Source organism: Ovis aries, chromosome 2 (assembly GCF_016772045.2).
Source record: "Ovis aries strain OAR_USU_Benz2616 breed Rambouillet chromosome 2, ARS-UI_Ramb_v3.0, whole genome shotgun sequence".
NCBI classification, from domain to species: domain Eukaryota; kingdom Metazoa; phylum Chordata; class Mammalia; order Artiodactyla; family Bovidae; genus Ovis; species Ovis aries.
In genome coordinates, this window is record NC_056055.1 from 37,065,134 (window position 1) to 37,090,620 (window position 25,487).

The window sequence follows — 25,487 nt, forward strand, 5'->3', positions numbered from 1 at the left end:
CCAGGAAACACGAAGGAAAGCCACACAGTTCCCACAGTGCTGCCTCCCACTGAGGGGTGAGGGAAGCTGCCGGGGAGAGAACATCCCATAAGGCAGTGGTCTCCAAGGGGGCAGGGGCCAGTGATGAACATCAAACCCTTGTCCGCCACCTGCTCCAGGGGCTGCTCTGGAAACTCTCTTCATGCAGATCCCACCATCCAGGCCCTCCCAGGTCTGGCCCAGTCCACCTTCTCATGCTTCTCAAGCCCACTTCTCCAGCTTCACTCCACGCTGGTGGTTCAGAGCCTGCCCTCTTTGGGATGCCTTCCCTCCCAACTGTCTCTAGCCTCCAGTTTCCTGCCTGCAGTTCCTCCCTGTAGTGGTGGTGTCCCTGCCCTTCTCAAATTCCTTCAGTGGTTTCCCTTTGAGAGAAGGTCTAAGCTTCTTGGGATGGCTTACTAGGCCCTTTGGGGCTGCCCCGCCCCCTCTACAGCCTCATTTCCTCCCATATCTCTCCTGCCTCCAGACCTTTGCTGCTGCCTCAGACGGAAGTCCTCTGCCCCTCTTTCTTCACCGTAATAACTCCTTCGAGGCTCATTTTGGCATATTCCTTCACGCAGCACTAATTGCCAGTGTGATGGTGGGGCTTCTCCCCTAGACTGTGAGCAGTGTGACTAGACCTTAGTCATCTCTGTATCTTTCACACCTGGCAAAGAGTTCTGCACTGAGTAGGTACTTAGTGTTTGTTGGTTGAGTAAGCAGATGAACAAATAGCCGGATGACTTACAGGAGCCATGTCCCACTGCAAACAGATCATTGTACTTTGGATTCCTGCAAAAGAAATAAGAACCCATCAGCCTAGGAAATGGACATGGTTTGCCCATGGATACAAGCCTTCCCATGTACGCTGGTGCCTTAACTGCACTGCAGACAGACACTGTTGACCTTAGAGACCTAGGGCGGTTCCATAAGAATCCCAGTCTCACTTTTTCCCATAATGCTATGTGTCACCTTCAAGGTGGTTGAGCTTGGGTAGGAGCTGCTTGCTTGTGGCTTGGTACCCAGCAGGTGCTCAGGCACTCCAGGTTTTCTGCAATGCTTCTACTCACCAGCAGAGGGCGGTGACGGCCAGGCGCTTCGCTTTGTCATTTTGGAACTTCCAGAGAGGCAGCAGGGTACCCTCCTGGTCCCGATACTCGTCAGCCGCATCCTCATAGTACTTAAAATCTTAAATACACACAAACTGAGTGAGCCCTGGACTACCGTTTTCTGTCTGTACCTCTTTGGCCAAAACAATTAACCTCTTTGTGTGTCTGAGTGGCAATCGTAAGAATACCTACCTCAAAGGACTACTGTGAGGATTCATTGCTAATACACGTAAAGTACTTAGAAAAATACCTGGCACAGAGTAAGCTCTCTGTAATGTTGTTGTTACTGTTATCGTTGTTTTTGGAGGTAAATGACACTAAAGTGGCTATGTCCCTGAGGATAAAATTCCAGGTTTCCCCATCTTCATATTCACTGCCAAGCCCACCACAGTGAAGCCGCCTGGCTCCCTCATGGGTGCTCTGAACTCAAATTCATCTCCTGCCCTAAACTCTCTCTACCTCTCATTTCCTTTAACTTAGGCAGAAGCCGCACCCATCTTTCTACTTGTCTATACCAGAAATTTTGGTAATCCTTCACTGACCTCTTTTCATCATTCCTCATATTTTCCTTCTGATTATCTTTTTAATCCACTCACTTCTCTCCAGCTCCATAGCCACAGTCTAGGTTCAGTCCCCAACAGCCACCACCCAGACTACAACACCACCCTCCCAGCTGGTCTCCCTACCTCCAGACTTTCCTCCTCCAGTCCACATTCCGCAGAGCCGTGAGAGGGAGAACAAATAAACCAGCTCCCCACTGCCCTGAAAAACCCCTTGGTGGCTCCCCTGGCACAGGCGCTTCCTGATTGAACCAAGGCTCCAAGCCACTACCATGTCACCTCCAGCCAGCTGTTCGCGTACTCTCTACATCAAAGTGTCGAAAATGCTCTGCTCCTCCTGGAAACTCCCACTCACTCTAGATCCAGATCAAGCTCCTCCTCCTCTACGAGGCCTTCACTTTGTTGCTGAGCAGACAGAGTTCACCTCCTCCTCCACCCCACCCCTGCCTCTGGTCTGCTGAAACACGGGCCACACAGCGTTGCCTCTCGGTGTCCTTTCGCCTGTCTCCCCCAGCCCACAGCTCTAAGGGAACAGGAAGCACAGTGCCTAGCACAGGGCCGGCCACAGAGCGGGCACCCGGTGATTGTTCAAAGAAGGCAACAAAATATATCAACAAAAGGGAAATAGTTCTCAGTCTTCTTTCCAACCAAGGGTGCCCCAGTAGAAAATGATCCTCTCACACACCATGGTCAAGGATAGGCCCAGGTACAGCCCCAGCCTCTCTCCCAATGTCCCACACTTTGATGTTTGGGGACTTACATAAAATCCTCAAAAATGGCTCAGAACAAAAAAAGATTAGAGTGGTCAGAGGTGTGAGCCTTGATCACATCAGAAATCCCTGAGCTTGGGCTGTCTTTGAAAAGACTTCATTTCGGAGAGATTAACTGGTAACACTTCTGTTTTCACTTCTCCTTCACAAATACACTTTCCCAAAGGGAAAAGTGTATGCAATTAAAAAAAAAATCAAAGTTCAATGCATTTTTATGTGTCTGTGTTCTTATAAATGAAAAAGGTTCACCAAGGCCAATTTCTCCATGGATATTAATCATGTTTGCAGCCCTTCAGTGGGCTGCTTGCAGAGACTGGGTTTCAGGAAGCCAAGCTGTGTGAGTGACAAATTCATTCACAGCTGCCGTGTACTTTTGACAGCTCTGAAAAGCACTCAAGGTCGTTTTCCAGCCTGAATGATAACAAGGGGGCTTGTTTAGGCGGCTGGTCTTGGCAGCCCTGGTTTCTCTGTCCCACGGGTGAGCAATGAGCATCAAGTCACGGAGAAGAGCCCTGGGCTGTCAGCAGAGGAGATCAGCCAGCAGTGGGGAACTGCCAACTCCAGGGAGGCAGCCGCTCCAAATAAATGCACAACCTCTCAGGGAAATACAAGCCACTTGGGAATGTGCTGTTCATGCCATGGGAAGGATTCCGTTTCCCTGGCTCTGTCAAAGACGCCAGAATTTCCCAGGCCCCCAGGATTTAAGCATTTCTGAATCAATCTCTTGCTTCACCACATCACTAATTAATCACTCGCATAGACCTATTGAGTGTTTATTTGAAATGTCTCTTCCAGATCAGTGACTCTGTGGTCTTGTGCTGAAGTGCTTAGGCTCTGGATCCGGGGGACCTGTCTTCGAGTCCCGACTGTGTCCCTGACACCTCAGGCTAGCTGCAGTTTGGAACAAGTGGCAACCTTTCAGCCTGAATGTCTCATCCATAAAATGGAGTTCATAGTGGTATTCACCTGACAGGGTGGCTGTCAGGATGAAATAAAATAATACGTGTAAATGGCACAGCACAACACCTGGTACAGAGGCCGTTCCCAGGGAGGGCTGGTACTTGTTTTTCACTATTATAACTGCTCCTTTTTCTCCATTGCTGAAGATGCATTCTGAGTAAGGTGCAGGGAGGCCCACTCGACCCACAGCGGAACCTCATCCTCGCCTCTGCCCCATCTTCTGCCTCGTCATACCCTCCCCCTCCTCAGCCCTGCTGTCCTCAGGCTCTGTTCCTACACAGAGGAAGCTTTGAACTCTGCAGAGAAAGCTCGGATTCCCTGCGCGATATTCAAGGCCCTTTCTTAACTGGCTCCAACCATCTCTCCAGCCTGAACTCTCCCCACTTTCCAAGAGAGCCCCTGTCAGGGACAATGAGCCTGCTGTCCCTTGTCTCCAGAGTCCTTTCCATTCATTTTCACTACTGAGTGAGTCACTGCTCGTGCCGTCCCCTGCCCGAACGTCTGCCCTCCGCTAATCTCCCACTCAGACGCCACTTATCCCTTGGCATCCAGCTCAGCCCTCCCTGAAGCCTTCCATGACCATGGCCGCGCCTCACTTCCTCCTCCTCCATTCTCGAGGAGACCAGAGCAGTCTGTGTCTGCAGTCTAGCACTTAGACTGTCCCTAAACTGGGCAGAGCAGAGAACAGGACACGGAACTAGGAGGCTTAAGACCCAGGTTTGGGTGCCCTTGGCCTTGGCTTCCTCATGTGTGAAGAGGGATAAAATCTCTGCTCCACTGCCTCCCACAATTGTGGGGAAGATGACATTAAATAACTAGCATGCAGGTGTCTTTATGCACCGTTGTCAGGTCACATCACGACACCCATTTTTTCTTATGCCATGGTTCCTATTTGAACTGTGTAAGTCTTATTTCCCTAGTGACATCCAGAGGAGAGAGGGGTTATTTTTCTCCTCTTGCCCCTGTAGGACCCAGCATGGGACACTCAAATACTCACTTTGTATGAGCGATTTTTAATAAAGTAGTAATAGCAGTTGCTCGCACTTTAAATCTTACCCTGAGCAACATCATCATATGTGTTTTGGTTGACCATCCGCTCCACGATTTTAGCAGCTTGGGTCACTTTGGTGATGTCATCACTCTGTGGAGATACAGGGTCCACCAGTCCTCATAAGCCACCATTCTGGCAGGTCTCTCCCTGAGCTACAGCCCTGACTTGCAATTGGTTTAGCAAAGCCTCTCTGACCCCACCCACCCCAGATAGCTCTGTAAAGGTTTTCCTCACCACCCTCTTCCAGGAATGCCCAGCTCACAAGTGGCACAAGGAGTCTGCACTGCCATAGTTGGCCCCTAGGTAGAGCTTGCCTCCTGCTCTTTCATCCTGAGTTTATTCTGGAGATGGCTCATCTCTAAACACAAGACAGGGCCCTGAGGAGAGCCCAGAAGGGGTACTGGAGGGGAGAGCAGATAGGGCCGGGAGGAGGCTTCTCTGGTGGGGACAGAGGTTTCAGCAGCCTGAGCAAAAACAAGGACTCCCATTAAAGGTCCCAGAAATCTTGTGGTCCAACTTATTCAGTCAAAAGTTGAGGGGTATGTAAAATAGATAGCCAGTGGAAATTTGCTGTATGATCCAGGGAATTTGAACTGGGGCTCTGTAACAATCTAGAGCGGTAGGAAAGTGTGGGAAGTGGGTGGAAAGTTCAAGAGGGAGGGGGCATATATACACCTTTGGCTAATTCATGTTAATGTATGGCAGAAATCAATATTGTAAAGCAATTATCCTTCAATTAAAAACAAATTTTAAAAAAAGTTGAGGGGAAGGTCCAGGGAAGGGAAAGAGACATGCCTTCACTATAGGGAGTATGAGACAGAACTGGCTTCTAACTCAAGGCCCTGCCCATGGCCAAAGGCAAAGCAGGAAGCTTCATATCAGGGAAAATGACTCGATCTGAACAAAAACCAAATTCATTATCATGTGAAACTCCATACGTCCTCAATGGAACACCACTACAGCAGGTTGAAAGAGGAGCGAAGAGTTTGGGGCTGGCAAGACAGGTCCAGCATGTCGAGGGCAGGTGGCAGGAATGAACCAGTGGAGTGGACAGCCCTCCAAGGGGGCCCCAAAGGGCCACAGCTCTCTGGGACCCGCTTTCCCAGGACTGCCAGCATTGTGCAGAGGTTAACAGAATGGGTTCTGGGGCCACACAGGTCTGCATGCCCATCGCCTCCCACAGATTAGGAGCCCAATGGCAATCTTAGGTATGTGAAGGTCTCCATGATTTAGAGTACTCCCGCTACAGCAGGGATGGATGATGCCTTCTGCATCATAGGGTTATTGTAGGACCCTAATACAGGTAGAACGTGTAATAATCAGCGTGGTGTTATTCACCCAGTGCCCAGTGGTAACAGTGATGGTGGTGTCAGAGGGAACATGCAGCCTGGTGTAGTGGGGACTGACAAAGTCACACTTGGGGGCTGCCCTTTCAGACTCTTTCATCAGTTTTCAAAACTGCCTCCAGAAAACTCACCAAGGACATTCACTGGAGTCTTATAATCATAAGCCTCAGAGCTCACCTGGAACCAGCTACTCCCCCTACCCCCTGACCCAAAGCAAGAATCTGTCCCCCTCAGCAGCTTCCTGGCAAGTGTTTCTCCCCATGCCAGGTGGTATTTCGTGTGGTCAGACAGCCTGTTAACTGAAACCTACTTCCCTGAGTCTTATCCCCATGGTCCTAACTCTGTCCTCCAGCCACAGAAAGGTGTGTGTGTCAGGGGACAGCTCCTCTGATGTGGGAGGACAGGGCCTCATTCCTCAAATCAGTACTCCCTCAGGTGGCCCCGCCCAGCTCCATCAGCCTTGGTGGCCTCTTAACAGTCAACACCTAGGATCAAGCAAGGACTATCTTGGGGCTGTGCATACATCATCTTGGGTTCTCAAGACAAGCTTGCAAATCAGGTACCATTAGGCTGTTTCCTTGGGCTTCCCTGGTGGCTTAGTTGGTAAAGAATCCACCTGCCAATGTAGGAGACACAGGTTTGACCCCTGAGTCAAGAAGATGCCCTGGAGAAGGAAATTACAACCCTCTCCAGTACTCTAGCCTGAAAAATTCCATGGACAGAGGAGCCTGGTGGGCTACAATCCATGGAGTTGCAAAGAGTCAGAGACATGACTTAGCAACTAAACCACCACCACAGATGAGAGAACAAGTTTTTAAAATTTTCAGCTTGGTGACAAAGTCAGGATGTAAACTCAAACCTATGGACTCCAGGGCCCATGCTCTGAGCCCCATACAGAGAGACATCCCTCCCCAGATGACCAGCCTGGTCCTGGGAGACTCAGGGCTCCAGGTGTGCTCTGAGGAGAGAGTGTGGTTCAGGAAACTATGCTACTGGAGCAGACGTGGCTCTTTATTGGTTCTAACTGAACTTGTGGCCTCTGAGCCCTTTCCCCCATTCCTGTCCTAATTGTTCAGATCAGAAAAGCTTGCATTCATTTCTGTACATTCACCCAAATTATTAATGAGACAGATACCTGAGATCTAACACTGCAGACCTTCCTCAGGGTATCATGAAGTTATTCTGCTTTCTCCTCTCCCGTACTTTTGAGCTTTGTACCAACCTAATCAGATCCAGGTCTGTAAAGGGGTATCACTTTGTTCACATGCTGAGCCTCAGCAAAGGTGAAGGCAACTCTTACCTCCACTCTGGTCTATAGACAGCCTGTCCTAGTACTTGGGATCCACAGTTAGAGATCAGTTCCTTTGGGGGAAGGCCAAACAGATTACTAAAGTATTATTTTTAATTTATTTATTTTTATTTGAAGGATAATTGCTTTATAATAATGTGTTAGTTTCTGCCATACATCAACATGAATCAGCTTGGAAGGAAAGTTATGATCAACCTACATAGCATATTCAAAAGCAGAGACATTACTTTGCCAACAAAGGTCCGTCTAGTCAAGGCTATGGTTTTTCCAGTGGTCATGTATGGATGTGAGAGTTGGACTGTGAAGAAAGCTGAGCACTGAAGAATTGATACTTTTGAAGTGTGGTGTTGGAGAAGACTCTTGAGAGTTCCTTGGACTGCAAGGAGATCCAACCAGTCCATCCTAAAGGAGATCAGCCCTGGGTGTTCTTTTGGAAGGAATGATGCTAAAGTTGAAACTCCAGTACTTTGGCCACCTCATGTGAAGAGTTGACTCACTGGAAAAGACTCTGATGCTGGGAGGGATTGGGGGCAGGAAGAGAAGGGGACGACAGAGGATGAGATGGCTGGATGGCATCACTGATTTAATGGACATGAGTTTGAGTGAACTCTGGGAGTTGGTGATGGACAAGGAGGCCTGGAATGTTGCGATTCATGGGGTTGCAGAGAGTCAGACACGACTGAGCAACTGAACCGATAGATATATATATGTCCCCTCCTTGAACCTCCCTCCCACTCATGGAAGCATATACACTACCATATATAAGATAGATAGCCAGTGGGAATTTGCTGTGCTCTATGACAACCGAGAATACTAAAGTATTAACTGGCTATGTTATACCCCCAGTATCCTGCTTCACTGCATTTCTTGGTCCAGAGGACTGGAATCTGCCTACATCACAGCTTTTCATGTTAGCCAAGCTGGAAGAACCTGGTGCGGTCCTGCCTCTCTGAGAGTGTTAGACACCAATTCTGGTTGGGTTGAGACCTAAGGACAATTTTCAGCCTTAATCAAAGGGATCTTTCTTATACTTCAGGGGTCCTGGTGACTGCAGTTAAGGTTTCTTTAACCATGCTCCCAGTACAGAGCTCATAGCCAAACCCTGATGGATCTTCAAGTGAATCTTGACCCAGGCCAGTAACCCCCTTGAAACCCCTAAACTCTAGGGAATGGTGCAGGAGAGGTTAAGGGTCCAGACAAGGCAAATGCAGGGCCAGGACTTATCTTTCACCTCAGGGTTCCAATACCAGCACAGTCATGATCACCAAGTACTTGCTCTGATTACATGAAACTCAACTGGACAGCTCCTATTAAGTCAGGGCCTGGAACCCTCAAACCTCCCCTAAAATGTGACTTTATCCTGGGCATGGAATTGAGTGGAAGTGGGCATACTTCAGAGAAAGGGAGAGTGTGCTCTGGTTTCGATTCCAGGGTGGAGCAGAACTACTTCCCTGAGAGCTGGTGGGAGCTCTCCAAGGTGCTGAACGTGACCTTAGCTTTCTGTGGTCCTTGTCCTTCCTGCCCCATTGCAGGTCAGACTCATCCTGATCTCCTTATTAGGACCCTGGCTCCTGACCCAGCTGTCTCTCTATTGAAGGGACACACATGGCTCCTCAGCATCTCCCTGTGGTGACCATCCCTGCAGTGACTTTTCACTGTAACTTCCATGATGAACCCCAACCTATGCTGGCTACTTCCACAGTGAGCTCCCAACCATGACCTCTACTATGACTCCTGCATAGCTCTTCATTGCAAATCCAGCCCAGGGTGGCCACTCATTGGCCTGGACTCTCCGGTACCTGTGATTAGCTCTGACTTGCCTCCTGGACCTGAAGAATTGAGTGCAAGTAAACCCAAGGACTGAAGCCCAAAAAGCAAATCTCCCTCCCAAACCTCATGAGCTTTTGCCCAAGGAGGTGGAGCCTTATCCTCACATGCCACTCTGCCCTGGGAAGCCTCCCCAGCTCTCCCAAGGTGCATATCAAGCTTTTAATAACATCCATGTCTCCCGCTGTTCCCTAGCCCAACAATTCTGAATTCCTGCCAGCCTCCAGACCTATAAGAAATTGTGAGGGGTGGGGGAGGGGGAGGAATGTGTGGAATGCCAGAGGCAGTTATAGCTCTCCTCACACTTTCCTACAAGGAAAGGGCTGTTCATAAGTATCACTAGCATGCCCCCTGCCCTTAAGTGCCTGTGAAGTCCTACCAGACAGCCAGGCTTCCTTCTACCCAGGAGCCAAGAGCCGACTCAGTCATTCTCTGTGACAGAGCCATGGGAGCCCTCACCAAACCTGGGACTCCATGGAAGTCATCTTCCTCATGGCCATTTTCCCCATCTTTTTAGCCACTGGGGTCTTTGTCTTCTCCTTCTCTTTAGTCTTTTCCTGCTTCTCGAGCTCTTCCATGTAGGCATCATAGATCTCCCACTAGGCAAAGACAAGGTGAGAAGGATCATCTCAGGGCAAAATCTTCACCTGGCCAGGTCCTCTTCAGCCTTTACGGCTTGAGGAGTTGATCCTAAACCCAGTCACATGCTTTCATAGCATCCTCTACTTGGCCCACTGCTATTATGCATTCAGTGACACTCACTGCTAATGGTCAGCTCTAGGACAGGAATGAAGGGACTCTCAGGGCACCCCTGAAAGCTGGGCTTTCCACCCTGCAACCCAGGGGCTCGGTTATCAGCAGGAGATCAGTATCGTTCCAGCCTACCACTTCCGCCAGGCAGAACAAATGGGCAGTGATCAGCTAGATCACCTTTTTCGTAGTGATTTATGAGACTCTGAACTAGGAAATTTAAAAAATGACCCCCTACTATAGAGATGGGATAAACATATTGGCTCAGGCCTGTTGTCTACAGCCCTGATCATACTTTCTCAGCATAAAGAGATAAACAAAAGTAAGGGAATTCCTGCTAACTGGATCTGACAGCAAGAGAAGCCCAAGGATAGTAGCAGAGGAAGCCACATGGATCAGGGGCTGGGCAAATGCCCCAGGTAGCTCTGTGTGCTCCCCAGAGCTGAGTAGTCACTGCCACCTGCAGGCCAGAGAGGCACATCCTCTCTTTAGTAATTCCCCCAGGGACCGGTCCTGCACACGGCACTGTACTTCCGTTATCTCACTCAGAGCCCTCCAGCAACCCTGTGAAGCTGTTTGTCATCCTTATTTGATAAATAAAGAAACTGAGGCATGAAGAGTGACATGGTTTGCCTAGGATCTTACAGTGTGAACAGCAGAGTTGGGGACTGAGCTCAGGTTATCTAGCACCATATCCTGCCCAAATCAGTGTGGTTATCTCATGGGACTTGAGGGGGAAGGAGGGTCTGCAGGAACATTGAAGGCTGTTGGAAGGGCAGGGTCAGAGTACTAACACTGCAGAGTCAGCTGTGAGGTGCCACAGGCTGCAGAGACTCCTGGGAAATGTACATTTTCCCGTCTTGGAGGAACTTCTAGAAACCATACCCATGTCCCCATTGGACAGTTTTATCCTGGGCTGTTTCTGAGCCCTCTGAGTAGAGACCTACTGTCTCATGTGCCTGGAGTTCAGAGATTGGACAAGGAGCCAGGAAGTAGGTGGATGAGGAGAGCAGACTTCCAGAGGAATCTATGACCACACCAGTCTCCCTTGTTGTTGATATGGGATGGGGGTGGGGTGGGGAGTGATGGCTTTTAGACTAGCCCAGGGCCTCACCTGGTTGGCTGTGGCTGAAAAGTTTGTCCTAGGAGGAGGCTCCATCTGACATTCTCGGTCCTAGAGAACAATGACAACAGGTGACCCACAGAAAGCCTCTTTCCCCAGTGGTATAGCCACATGAGAAGCATTTTTCTTGGACTGAGGGAGGGGTGGGACACAGCACTGGGGAAGTAAAGAGTGGCCTGGGCAAAGGACAAACTGATGCAGTGAAAGCCTAGATTTTTCATGCAAGCCTCCTTCAGAAGAAGCCTAAACTAGAAAGTAGGGCCACTGAAGCCCGACTATGACAGTTTCAATCAAGAAGAACTCCAAGTAGGGGATGGACAGATCCACAAGAAGTCGGGCCTTGGCCAGCCTCCGGACGCTCCAATCAACCTCTGGCAAGCCACTGGGCCAAGCTTCCTCACCTCAAGATGATTTCTCCCATATGCTGGGGTCTCTAGCTTCACCAGGCGAGTGCACCTCCCTGCCCCCCGCCCCTCATCATGTCTCATCCAGATTATTCAGTGTCAGCACAGGGACTACAGAGGGTGGTTCAGTTCAGTTCAGTTCAGTTCAGTTCAGTCGCTCAGTCGTGTCTGACTCTTTGCGATCCCATGAATAGAGACAGAAAGTAGAATGGGAGTAGCCCCAGAGGACGGGGGTTGGGGGAAGGTGGATTGTTGAGGACTTAGTCTTTAACAGTACAGTTTCAGTTTGGGAAAATGAAAAGGTTCTAGAAATAGATGGTGGTGAAGGTTGAATAACAAGGTGAATATACTAAATGCCAATAAACTTGTCTACTACAGAGGGTGGTTAGGAGCTGCCAAAAACCCACCCTGCAAATATTTTCTCCCATCCAATAGGTTGTCTTTTCATTTCATCAATGGTTTTCTTTGCTGTGCAAAAACTTTTAAGTTTACCTAGGTCCCATTTGTTTCTTTTTGCTTGTATTTCCTTTGTAAATATCTGCCCTCCTCCCAGATTGACTTGTGTAGAACACTGCCTTACATATGTGAGTCTCTCACCTGAAACCCTGATAGGTGCCTTCAGCCCATACTCAGGTTCCTCGGCCTCCGAGGCTGTAGTTTATCCATCCATCTCCCCTCCCCCGTCCCCCCACTTACTCTGGTCATAGCCGTGCTATGGTCCACAGAGTGTGTGCCCTTAGTCGGGTTTGTGCTTTGTCTTCATTTCTCATTAAATGGTGTTTTTCCCCCATAGCAGTAAGTTGAATTGGTGTATCACTATGCAGTTATAGGAGAAGGCAATGGAAACCCACTCCAGCACTCTTGCCTGGAAAATCCCATGGACAGAGGAGCCTGGTAGGCTGCAGCCCATGGGGTCGCACAGAGTTAGACACGACTGAAGCGACTTAGCAGAAGTAGCAGCAGGTTCCTCCATATTTATGAGCCAGGGAAATACCAGCCAGTGTATCAAAGAGACAATCAGCTTCAGTCAAACTGGCTTCTAGTCTTATCTCCCCGGCACACTCTCATCTCCTCTACCTTCCCCAAACTCTGACCTCAGCTTTGAGGCCCAATTCAGGTTTCAGTCTCTTGATAGAGGAATCCAGCTTCCTTGTTACTCCCTCTGAACTCCTGCCTGGATGACTCATACGGACATGAACACATGCTCCCAGCTCTCCTTGGAGAGCAAAACGGTTCCATCTGCCCTGTCACCTGCCAGGCTGAGGGCTGCAGGGGTTGGGGTCAGGCCTGCTTCTTCCCCACTATGGACAGTGTGGAGCTTTGAGGCAAAGGGGCTGGGTGGAGGGTTGCTTTACCCGGAGAGGGTTATTGAAGGTCTGTGAAGCCCTCTCACTGAAGTTGAACTTGTTGGTGAGCTTTCGCTCCTTGGGCTGCTTAGGAGTCATCAATTCTTCTTCAGTCACTTTCTCAGATGCCTGAGAGGAAAAGAAAAGGCCCATAGGACCAGGACTGAGCTGTGAGAAGAAGGTGGTGTGGGGTGGGGAGTGGGGAGAAGTTGTGTCTGGGGGTAGGATGGGAGTGTGAGGGAAGGATGATGCCAGAGGTCTTGGCACCTGTGGCCTCTTCATTTCTCACCTTCAGTCCCCACCCCTCGAGTGTCCTTAAAGCCTCCAGACAAAGCTGGAACCGTAAGGGGTGGGCAAGTGCATGCTCAGTCGTGTCTGACTCTTTGTGATCCCATGGACTGAAGCCTGCCAGGCTCCTCTGTCCATGGGATATTCCAGGCAAGAATACTGGAGTAGGTTGCCATTCCCTCCTCCAGGGAAGGGGTGGGATGGACAGCAATATTATACTGAACCTCGACTATAGGCACATCTGTTTGACTCCCAGCTTCAGCTTCCTTGGGCTCTTCTTCTTCTTCCAGGATTTCTGTTTCTGAAATCACCACCTTGGTGGACTCCTGAGAACCTTGGTGGGATATTGCTGTTGAGCCCAAAGTCCCACACACTCCCCTATCCCCTGGCAGAGCAAGGCCTTCTTGGTTTCTGTCTTTCAGACCTCACCTGCCCCAGGGTTCTCCCAGACCTCCCCAGGAGAGCCAGCTGTTAGAAAGGAAGAGGCTTTGCAGTGTTCTGGCTTAGCCACCTCCTCCCTACAGTGACCAGAGAAAGGGGACCGGGCTCTGGGCTGCAGCCTCAGGTTGACCCAGGGGCTTACCGGCTGCTAACTCATCACGGTAGTGCTGCCGCCGCCCTTCATCTGAGTCTTTGGGAATCAGGTTCCCGACCTGGGTGAAGTGAACTGCCAGCTGGTCCACAAAGCCAATGAGCTTGTATGTGCCTTCCTGGGAAGAAAGGGGCTGTATCAGACCAGGGGTCCCCAAAGGGCTGGCATCAAAATACAGTCTGCCTTCACTCGAAAGGCCTGAGATGGTCCATCTGCTAACAGAATTATCACTTACTAAATCCTCAGTTAACCTGAAGTTTTCACTGCATTCCAGTTTCAAGAAGAGAAAACAAATGAAGTTGTGGTTGTTTTTAAGTTCTTGTTAAGACTTTTTTTGCTTTCCTTTTAAAATTTTATTAAAGTATAGCTGTTGTATTGAGTTGGCCAAAAAGTTTGTTTGGATTTTTTCATAACACCTCACAGAAAAATCCCAATAAACTTTTGGCCAACCCAATACAATATTATGTAAGTTCCAGGTGTGCAATATAATGATTCACAATTTTAAAGGTTATATTCCAATTTTTGTTGTTGTCCAATAATAGTTATTGTAAAATATTGGCTATATTCCTGTGTTGTACAGTATATCCTTGTAGCTTATTTTATATTTAGTACCTAATAGTTTATACCTCTTACACCCCTGCTCCTATACTACCCTCTCACCTTCCCTCTCCCCACTAGAAACTACTAGGTTTGTTCTCTGTATCTGTGAGTTTGCTTCTTTTTGTTAATTCATTAGTTCATTGTGTTTTTTAGATTCCACATATAAGTGATATACAGTACTTGTCTTTATCTGAGTTATTTCATTTAGTATAATACCCTCCAAGTCCATCCATGTTGCTGCTAATGGCAAAATTTTATTTTTATGAGTAGTTTTCCATTATATATATATGCACCACATCTTTATCCATTCATCTGTTGATGGACACATAGATTACTTACATATCTTGGTAATTATAAATAGTGCTGCTATGAACACTGGGGCGCATGTATCTTTCTGAAGTAATGTTTCTGTTTTTCTCAGATATATACCCAGAGTGGAACTGCTGGGTCACATAGTAGTTCTATTTCTAGTTTTTTTCAGAAACCTTTATGTTGTTTTCCATAGTGTCTGCATCAGTTTACATTCCCATCAACAGTGTATGCATCCTCACCAACATTTGTTATTTGTGGTCTTTTGATGATAGCCTTTCTGACAGGTGTGAGGTGATATCTCATTGTGGTTTAGATTTGCATTGCCCTGATGTTGAGTGATGGTGAGTATCCTTTCATGTGCATGCTGGCCATCTGCATGTCCTCTTTGGAAAGATGTCTAATCAGGTCTTCTGCCCATCAGGTTGTTTGTTGTTGTTGTTGTTTTTTATGTTGAGTTATATGAACTGTTTGTATATTTTGGAAGTTAACTCCTTATCAGTCATATCATTTGCAAGTATTTTCTCCCATTTAGTAGGTTGTCTTTTTGTTTTATCAACCGATATCTTTGCTCTGCAAAGGTAACCATTTAATTAGGTAACCGTTTAATTAGGTCCCATTTGTTTCTTTTTGCTTTTATTTCCTTTGCTTTAAGAAACAGATCCAAAACATGTTGCTACAGTTTATGTCAGGGTGCTCTGCCCATGCTTTCCTCTAGGAGTTTTATAGTTTCCAGTCTTACATTTAAGTGTTTAATCCTTTTTACGTTTATTTTTGTATATGGTATTCGAGAATGGTCTAATTTCATTATTTTACATGTGCTGTCAAAGACATATTTTTAAATACATTCTTCCAACTCTGAGTAACTCTGAATTGACCTGTCACTGAGTCCTTCATCCATGTCAAGAGATTCTATTTTGCCTCCCTTACCAGAACTCAGAGAGGTCACACATAGTCAACAAACACACCTGACCTGGCCTTTTCTCCACTCTATTTAGTGGATGCCAGGGCTGGATAGATCCTCAGAGACACCATGTCCCCCATCCCTTAAGAGGATCACAAAAATGTAGAAAAGATTGGGGCTTGCTTGGCACCTGTCAAGTCACATGGCAAACGAGAAACATGGCTACTATTAAAGCACAGGCAACCTTGTTCATTCATTCGTCAACAAATAATTTTTGAATAGACACAATGTGCCAAGTATTTTCTAGGTTCTAGAGATACAAAGCTTAGCAAAAGCAGATACGGTCCCTGCTTTTATAAAGCTTATAGTCTGGATCCTCTAGGCTACCTCCTTAGTGGTCAGCATCCTAGCCCTAAAGTTTGAGAGCAGGGGTTCATTCCTTTATGTATCTTATCTCACTGATTTTTGGCTGCGCTGGGTCTTCGTTCCTGCGTGGGGGCGTTCTCCAGTGGTGGTTCATGGGTTTCTCCTGTGGTGTGTGGATGTCTTCTTTTACTGTGGAGCACGGGCTGTGGGATCATGGGCTTTAGCAGTTGTGGCTCGTGGGCTCTAGAGCATGGGCTCAGTACTTATGTCACACAGGCTTAGTTGCTCTGAGGCACATGCGATCCTCCCGGAACTGAATTCGTGTCTCCTGCATTGGCAGGCAGATTCTTAACCACTGGACCTACAAGGGAAGTCCCCAGCCCTTTTCAAGTCATACAGAAAAGTGTTACCTTTGTATGGCACACTGAGATGAACTCACCACAGAGGAAACCAACCCATGGGCTGGTACCAGGCCCACCTATCCCTGGAGAACAGAAAGAATCACTATTTCTGCACACAGAATGGGACATTCTGCCTTTAAAAGTCACCATAAAGCTCTTCCTCTCTCAGTAACACAGATGGATGGGGAGATGGGACAGTGCAGTGCTCAAGAGCATGGTCTGTGGATATGGGCAGAATTGGATCCAAATCTTGATTTTGCTCCCTATTACCTGCATGATCTTAGGCTTAGCCACTCTAAGCCTTAATTTCTTCATCTGCAAAATGAGAATGAGTAGTTTGCAGGATAGTTAAGTATTGAAAATAATGAAAGCACTCTATCAGGCACTCAAAACAGAGTGTCTGACACATAATAAGTGCTCAGTAAAAATATTAGCTATTATTTTGACAATGGAGATGTCCATGGGAATAAATTATCCATATAGTTGTCATTTAAGATGTCACCTCATCCTGTCCCCAGTAGTGACTAGGACCTTCCTCTTCAATTTAGGGATGGAATTCAGATTCCATTGCTTCTGCAAGGAGGAGAGGCATGCTTAGATCTGAACACTCTGCCTCCCCTGGCCAGCACTTCAAGGGAAAGTAATAGCTTTGGAGACCTAAAGCTCTTAGATCTCAGGGAAGGACTTGGAGGCCACCTCTGTGGGAGGAATGCCAGGCAGGCCTGGGAGGCTGTTAGAAAGTTGGAGGAGGTGAGCCTGCTTGGGAGCCCACGGCTACCCAGCTGGCAGCTGACTCACAGGAATCTCTTCTAATAACTGGGCTTCCAAGAGGGCAAGAGAGGTACATTGACACCAACCCTCTGCCTGTAGCATGCCTCCCACTGAGTCCCAAAGAGATCCTCTTTCAGAGGTCAAAAGAACAGGAGCTCATAGAGCATGCTGCACTCCAGCATAAGCTCAGGGACATGAGGCAGCTTCTCTCTGCCACCTACCCCCTGCCTCTTAACAGGCTGCCTGAGGGACACCATGAGCACAACTCATGAGTGGGACCTCTCAAGAAATACACCTGAATTTGTCCCACCTCTTTGTGGAGGGGGTGCCTACTCAATCTTGAATAAAAAGCAGCGTGTTCACAGAAAAATTCACAAAAGCTGGTATATGAACGTTCATAACAGCATTGTTCATAATAGCCAAGAAGCAGAAACAATCCAAAAGTCCATCAATTGATGGACATTCAATTGAGTAAATTAAATATGATATAGTCATACGATTGAATATTATTTGTCAATAAAAAGAAATAAAGCACTGGGACATATTACAGCATGAAGGAACCTTGAAAACAGTACGCTAAATGAAAGAAGTCAGTCGCAAAAGATGACATATTATTTGATTTCTCTTGTATGAAATGTCCAGAAGAGGCAAATCTCTAAAGCTGAAAAAGGGATTAGTGGTTGCCTAAGGCTGGAAGAAATGGGAAACTAGGGAGTGGCAACTAAGAGGTATGGGGTTTCTTTGGGGGAAAATGAAAATGTTCTAGAGTTGCTTGTGGTGATAGTTGCATAATCTGTAAATATACAAAAAGCCATTGAATTGTACACTTTTAAATGGGGTTATTCTATAGTATGTAAATATTATATCTCAATAAAACTGTTTTTAAAAAAGAGAAAGAAATTGCTCATAGTGTGCCATCAAGGAAAAGGACAGGAGAAGGAGGTTTAGTTTCCATTGTATATTCATTGCTCTTTCAAATCTTTTGAAGCAAAAAGCAACAACAACAAAAAAATCTTTTGAAGCTAGTACCATGGGTTTCTAGATTTCTTTTATATAGTCAAAACTCTGTATCTGTACGTGTGTATGTATACATACCATTTTTTTTTAAGAAGCAGTGTAATGTTGCTTTGCTGCTGCTGCTGCTGCTAAGTCACTTACTTCAGTTGTGTCCAACTCTGTGCGACCCCATAGACGGCAGCCCACCAGGCTTCCCCATCCCTGGGATTCTCCAGGCAAGAACACTGGAGTGGGTTGCCATTTCCTTCTCCAATGCATGAAAGTGAAAAGTGAAAGAGAAGTCACTCAGTCGTGTCGGACTCTTCACAACTCCATGGACTGCAGCCTACCAGGCTCCTCCATCCATGGGATTTTCCAGGCCAGAGTACTGGAGTGGGGTGCCATTGCCTTCTCCTTTAGAGTCAATCAAACTAGTTCAAATTTTGCTTTGAATCCTGGCTATGTGACTTTTATAATTTATCTGTTTACTCTTGGTTTCCATAAAATGAAGTTAAAAATTGTTCCTATAGCAAAAAACCTGAGGATTAATGAGATATCCTATGTAAAAGTTCTAATATAGGGCCTGACACTGCCACACTGGCTTCTGGAGACCCAATGATTGATGTTAGTGACTAACACATTACATACATTGGAAAAGTACTTTTCCTACCAAATTATTCACTTCAGGATTCTTGAAAAGAGTGGCTCTGCAGGGCAATTAAGACAATGTAATTAGTGAGACTGAAGGAAGATTCATAAAGAAATTTCAAAAATCTCTAGAAAACTCCACATAAAATCTCAGTTTCAGCCAGCGAATTCACTTTAAAGGTGATCTCTGCAAGAACTGAGAGGCAGGACTTCCCTAGTGGTCCAGTGGTTAAGAACGTGCCTGCCAATGCAGGGGGACATGGGTTTGATCCCTTGCCCAGGAAGATCCCACATGCTGTGGAGTAACTAAGCCAGTGAGCCACAACTACTGAGCACATGCGCCATAATTACTGAAGCCTTTGCCCTAGATCCCGTGCTCTGCAACAAGAGAAGCCACTGCAATGAGAAGCCCGCACACCGCAACTCGAGAGTAGTTCTCCCTTGCTGCAACTAGAGAAAGCCTGCGGGCAGCAACAAAGACCCGGCACAGCCAAAATTAACTTTTTAAAAAAGAGCTGAGGGGCTTTTGCAACATAGCAAGTCACCAAGCCAAGGAGCACCAGAGGCCTCTACCCTAGAGAGGATGACTTACTTTGAAGCTGTACCTGACAATGTTCTGGGGTGCATGTGGGTTGTTGGCCGTCAGAATCCGGGTGAACTCCTCCTTCAGCTCCTGAGGGAGAGAAACACCAACAGGGTCAAATGTAGAGGCCCTCACCCCCTCTGAAGGTACCCTGGGATGTAAGCAGACATCTGGCAACCTAGGTTCTGCGCAGAGTCCATCTCCAAGGCTGGAGGTGGTGGAAGGGGTGGGAGTAAGATGCTGCTCACTTACCGCATCAGTCAAGTCCAGTTGGTCAGGGGGTTTAACTGTGGCTTTGGACTGCACCCATTCATCTGTCCCTTCCCCTACTTCAGTCCCTGAGTCTTCATCCTGGACAAAAACCTCCCATGAGAAACAAGAGCCTTATCTGCTTAGACAAGCAAGCAGCACTGTAGGAAGCCCTCTCATTCACCATCCTCCCAGAAGCCAAGCTCTGCCCCAAGACACAGAACATAAAGCATACAAGACAGCACTCATGCAAGGATCCAGAGGAATTGCTTAGACCGGAGTTCGCATTGCTTGGAAGATCATGGCCACCTCAGGCCTGAGGGTCTGGGCTTAGCTGGAATACTGTGCTGGGTCCTTGGCCCCAGGAGCGAGACCAGAACCGGCTCCTTCTTACCGCTTCCCATGCAGCCTGGAAGCTAATAGCCGGGACGAGCTGTGAAAAGGCCCCCAGCCATTCTTTAAGCTACTTCAACTCTCATTCACATTTTACCTTCTAGTTTGCCACCTTAAGGTTATTGTTACAGAAATACTCCCAGTACTTTGTAACTTGAAGCCTCATAGTCCTTATCAAAGCCTTGAAGCAGAAAAAATCAATAACTAGAAGTTTTCCCCTTCCCTGATAGATAGTTTAATACCTTGCCACAGTGGCCCATGACATATTAAAAAATATTCACCCTCACTAGCAATCAAAGACATGCAAAATAAAACAATGCAATTTTTTTCATTATTAAATTGGTGAAGGGCAGTGACTGCTTCCCCATGAGAACACACAGAGGATCTCCTTCATCCCTGTCCAGAAGAGGAGACACAAGAAGAAGCGCCTGGTGTAGAGCCCCAATTCCTACTTCATGGATGTGAAATGCCCAGGAATCTATAAAATCACCTCTGTCTTTAGCCAACACGCACAAACAATAGTTTCGTGTGTTGCTCTACTGTCTTCAGCCAGCCTACAGGAGGAACTGCAAAGCTTACAGAAGGATGTGCCTTCAGACAAAGACAGCACTAAAAGCACCCTAAATCCAGACGGATGGGAAACCATCCTAACCAGTACATTTTGAACACAAAAAACAAGCAAGCAAGCAAACAAAACAAAATGAAACCAAAAAAACTGTCTAAAACTAAAACCAAAGAAAGCCAAACAGACAAAACCAATATCTAATGTTGGCGAGGCTGTGGGAAAATGGGCACTTGTAAATTAGTACAACCTTTCTAAAAAGCAATTTGGAAATATTTTTCAAAAGCCTAATAAGTATTGAGTTGGCCAAAATGTTTGTTTGGGCTTTTCCATAAGATGTTAAGGAAAAACTTGAACTATCTTTTTGGCCAACATATTATTTGTACTCTTTGACTCAAATTTCTATGTTATAGGAATTTATATTAAGAAAAAAATAAGGATAGGCCTAAAGATTTAAATGCATGAATGTTTGTTGGAGGGTTGTTCATAATAGTGAAAAAGAGGAAATATTTAAATGTCCAACAATGGGGCATGGTTGAACAAAATTATGGAATGGCCTTAATGAACATAAGGTAAAATAGTGTGCATTAATTTAAAGTGATTCTATGAAAGTATATTTATTGACAATGGAAAGTACTCTAAATAGTATGTAAAAAGCAGATTGTAAAAGAACATACAGTTTGACTCCAGTTACAAATAAATACATGTAATTTTTATATGTGCATAGAAATATCTGGAAGATATAGCATTACATGTTAACTAAGAGGTTTCCCGGAGTGATAGGTTTAAGGATGATTTTAACGTTCTTTTTGCTTTTATTTAAAAAGTTATAACTAATATTTCAACAGAAGAAATGCTATTAGCTTTTTGCTGAGAAGCTGCGTGGTCTCAGCACTTACTCTCTTTCTGGCTCCTCTGCCCATGGCGATGCTCTGAAAAAAGAACAGAAACAGAAGATAAGTCATAAGTGACTCTCCATAGGAATATCAGAAAGAGAATTACAGGGGGGCTTCTGCCCAAGGACCTCAAAGACAAGCGACACTGAGCTTCCTCAAATCTCACAGACAGTCTTCTCATTGACAACAGGTGCCCAGCCAAGGAGGCCCTATATCTGAGGCAACCTGATTCCAGCATCAGTGAGACTGATCCCTGAAGAGCACCTGGGTAACTTACTGCCTGGCATTTCTTACCTGCAGTTAGCTCAACAAACATTTTTTAAAAGCATATACTAAGTGCTCATCTCTGTGCCAGGCATTAAGGGGATTCTGAGGGCAGAATACATTTATAAACAGTTGTTTATGATGAAGGTTTGGGTACTCTGCTTCGTACACTGCTGTCTCAGAATATAGCAGGTGTTCAAAACACGTATTGAATATATGAATGAATGCCATCAAACCCCTTAGTAATCATGACCCTGGGAAAATGTTTCTCCTCTTGAAGCCTATTTTCTCATCTACCGTAAGATGCATAAGATTGGATATGATGACCTTCCAGTTCTAGCATGCTAAAATTTTATGTTCCCAAGAGTAGCATGCTTCTTAAAAAAATTATCTATTTATTTATTTTTTTATTTTTGGCTATGCTGGGTCTTCGTTGCTGCATGTGGGCTTTTTCTAGTTGGAGAACATGTGATTTGGTGCACACAGGTTTCAGTAGTTGTGGCACACAGGCTCAGTAATTGGGGCACACGGGTTTAGTTGCCGTGTGGCATGTGGGATCTTCCCAGACCAGGAATTGAATTCGTGTCCTCTGCACTGGCAGGCGGATTCTTAACCACTGGACCACCAGGGAAGCCCCAAGAGTGGCAGGCTGGATTCAACTAGATAAACATTTGTTGAGCACCTACTCATTTGTCAAGGACTAACCTAGGCAGTGAGACAAAGATGAAGAGAGATGAGGTCCCTATCCCTGTTTCTCAGGTCCATGGAGGACAGAAGCATGTGATCAGTGCTCATTATTTACTCACTCATTCACTCAGCATGTTCTCTTGAACGTCTGCTCTGTGCCAGCAGTAGAGACACATGCCCAGGGTGCTCGTGCATGGAAACACCTACCCAGCTTGGGTGCACAAGAAAGCCTCACTGAGGTGGCTATATCTCAGCTCAATATCAAAAGACAAGTATGGGTTATCCAAGTGGAGAAAATGTTTTTCAGAAAGGCTGTCCAGAAGAGGAAAACGGCATGTGAAATGGCAAGAGCAGAACAATAACAGAAACTATAAAATGCTCCAACAAAGAAATAAAACAAAACCCTGCAGTATAGACACTGAACAAATAGTTGTTTCAGGTGATGGAGCAAGAAAGGAGATCGGTGGAGACTGGAGATGTGTGTGTTGGGGAGTGTTAAGCTTGGAAGAAGCAGGTCTAGGCCTTGAAGGAGGGGGCAAGGCAGTCAAGAAACCAAAGGGCACATGTTGGTGAAGGCAGAGACCAGGCAGAGACCTTGGCTCCCAGCTCTCGCTGACCACCTGAGTGATCTTACAGCAGGTCTCTGGGTCCTAGTTTCCCAAATGCAAAGTGAGGGGGTTAGACCGGAAGGACTCTCGCAACTCTTCCATGGCAGGGGCTGTGGAGAGGCTTTGATGGTGGATGGGGAGGGGATTCCAGAGGGTGAGAAGTGCATGTCCTGGCTTAGGCAGGGATTGTTGCTAGGAGGGCAGCAGCAGGATTCAGATTTCTGCCAGGTCGTCTAGGTTTCCAGGGATGGGAACCCTCCTCTGAGGCTAAGCCACATGAGCCAGAAAGCGGCTTTCCTTTGAAGATCCTCTGATCCCTAAGGTAATGAGATGGAAGCGCCACAATGTCCAACAGTTTTCTGGCCCACAACAGAGCACTGGAGAGCCAACCCCACCCCAGGCTGCCAGCCCTAAATAGGAAACGAGATCCAGTTACCATTGCCCCCCGTAAATATGTCTGTAAAACATTTATCTGGCAATAAAAGAACTGACAAGGCAATTTGAGTGTAATTGTTTTTGGCAGTTGGAAATATTTCAATTAACACACTGTAAAAGCCACACTATAATAAATGCAAAACAGGCCAATGAAATCAGCTACAACCCTGACTTCCCAACCATGACAAAGGAGATTGAATGTCAGGCCGCCACCTTGGGCAGTTGGTCTTCCAGAAGGAGAAGTCTGAGACAGACAAGCCTGAATTCCTGAAAGGTTTTTGAGGGTTCCTCCCAGAAGCTGTCAAACCACAGAAGAAGACAGCCCAAAGTCCCTCGTTTGGCCCTCGGAACTCTATCACGCAACCGCGCGTCTCTGGCCCAGCCTGCTCTCCCACCACTCTGAGATGCACGCCAGCAAGGTACTCACATTCCCTGAGTGTGGCCTCTGCTTTCCCGCTTCGGCACCTTTGCTTTCACCATTCCTTCTGCCAAGAACGCCACCTTCTCCTTCTCCCTCCCTGTTCCCGCTCTGTGCACGCATGCTAAGTTGTGACCGACTCTGCGACCCCATGGACTGTAGCCTGCTAGGCTCCTTTGTCCACAGGATTTCCCAGGCAAGAATACTGGAATGGGTTGCCATTTCCTTCTTCAGGGGATCTTCCGGACCCAGGAATCAAACCTGCATCCGTTACATCTCCGGCATCGACAGGCGGGTTCTTTACCACTTGCACCACCCAGAAAGCCCTATCTCGGCTCCCACTATCTTGGCCTAACAAAACCCTACCCAGCTAGCCCCTGCCAGTTCCATCATCTAATCTGGACCTTTCTCCTACCTCCCTCTATTCTGTCTACACTCTGGGCAAGGATCTGCCCTGCCTCATATCACCACCATTAGCATTGGCTGTGGAGAAATGAAGGACGAAATGTAACTTCAAATAGATACTCTGTTGTCTCCAGGTTTTGTTCTGCAAAAGGGGACAGAATTATGAAAAGAAGCATAATAGTACAGTGCACACCAGAGGCAGCTAGGAGATTCCAGCAAGGGAGATCCCCCATTCTAAAACACTGCCCAAAGAAGACCCTCTACTCTTGGATGCGGCGTTTCAGTCATTCTGTGCAGTCAAGGGAGGAGCCCATGAGGGAGTGGTGCCCCCGCAGGCCACCAGGGCGATCAGAGTAACCCTGATGATCAATGGGATAACAGATGTCCCAGCGAATTCCTTCATAGTAAAGCACTTTCCTATTTTCACTGTTAAGAGATATTAGTGTGAGCATCCTGAGGGCAGTAACTGGTAATGACTCCACTGCCTAGTTCTCAGTTCTCTTACAGGACCAGACATTGCTGAGGGCTCCCTCGCTCCATCTAGAAACTTCTCCACCCCCAATAGTTCTTTCTCAATATCCTTGACCCCTCTGGGAATGGCTGCTTGACCCCCTAGTCTTCTGTTTCTACACATTCTCCTGGGTGCTCTTATGCCCACCCACGGATTCATCTTCTTCTTTGTCTTGAAGCTCAAATGACAAAGCTTAGATTTTCAAATTTGTGACAGAGTACTCATAGTCATTATCTTAAAAATCAACCTCATTGTGTTCTTTTTATACCCCAACCATCATCTTTTTTTTCCACTCCAAACTTCCATCTCCTCTGGTATTTCCTATCTCACTCAAGTGTACGACCATTCAAGCACCCAGGTTGGAAACTGGGAGCCATCAGTTACCTGTCTTTCCCTCATCCTTTTACTGGCATCTTATTTCTAAGTCTAACAATTCTATCACTTTAATATCTTTTATAATTATCCTCTCCATTCATATCCCCCTTTAATTCAAATCCTTACTCCCTCTAGCCAAACTGCATTTGATTACCCTAACTCCACTTTCTCTCCACTCTCAGAATTATATCTATCACCATTTTCAGCTATTGAGCACTGACCCTGAGCCAACCATTTACTAAGCAATTTATGTACATGATCTCATTTAATCTTCATAACCATCCTATGGGGAAGGATTATAACATCATTAAAATCTGTAAAACAGGAGTTTTACAGATGAGGACCCTGAGGCATAGCAAGATGAAGCAACTGACCCAGAGCTGAACATGAACATGTTCCCAAACTCTTAATCACTATAAGTAATCTTCTTAAAATGTAAATTTGATCACTCTTCTACTTTAAAGCCTCTAAGGGCTCCCCGTCACCCACGAGTGGAATCCCCAAATCCCTAACATGGCATCCATCACATCTCCAACTCTTTTCCTGCCACAGCCACGGAAGCGTGCTTTGAAAAAGAAAATTCAGTGTAACAGATGATTATTATTGCCACCTACTGGGCACTTGGGGCTTCCCAGGTGGCGCTAGTGGTAACT

General features: G+C 46.7%; 1 protein-coding gene and 1 pseudogene across 10 annotated transcripts in view; one reads left to right on the forward strand and one right to left on the reverse strand.

The window, feature by feature from the left end:
• DNAI1 (dynein axonemal intermediate chain 1) overlaps positions 1-25,487 on the reverse strand; it is a 69,005-nt gene that overhangs the window by 25,353 nt on the left and 18,165 nt on the right. For 9 of the 10 annotated variants that reach the window (XR_006058602.2, XR_009599531.1, XM_027964285.3 and 6 more), the window contains exons 2-12: positions 21,135-21,167; positions 19,284-19,382; positions 19,041-19,121; positions 13,445-13,571; positions 13,086-13,195; positions 12,583-12,702; positions 10,815-10,874; positions 9,415-9,549; positions 4,474-4,558; positions 1,089-1,206; positions 767-810 (exon numbers count right to left, since the gene is read on the reverse strand). Coding sequence is in view for 8 of the 10 variants with exons in the window: in XM_027964285.3 (XP_027820086.1) it covers positions 767-810; positions 1,089-1,206; positions 4,474-4,558; positions 9,415-9,549; positions 10,815-10,874; positions 12,583-12,702; positions 13,086-13,195; positions 13,445-13,571; positions 19,041-19,121; positions 19,284-19,382; positions 21,135-21,167 (1,012 nt within the window). In the remaining 2 variants the exon portion in view is untranslated. The remainder of the gene's footprint in view (positions 1-766; positions 811-1,088; positions 1,207-4,473; positions 4,559-9,414; positions 9,550-10,814; positions 10,875-12,582; positions 12,703-13,085; positions 13,196-13,444; positions 13,572-19,040; positions 19,122-19,283; positions 19,383-21,134; positions 21,168-25,487) is intronic. The other variant, XM_042243087.2, reaches the window with a different exon arrangement.
• LOC114112953 (small ribosomal subunit protein eS27-like) lies at positions 19,582-20,359 on the forward strand (annotated as a pseudogene).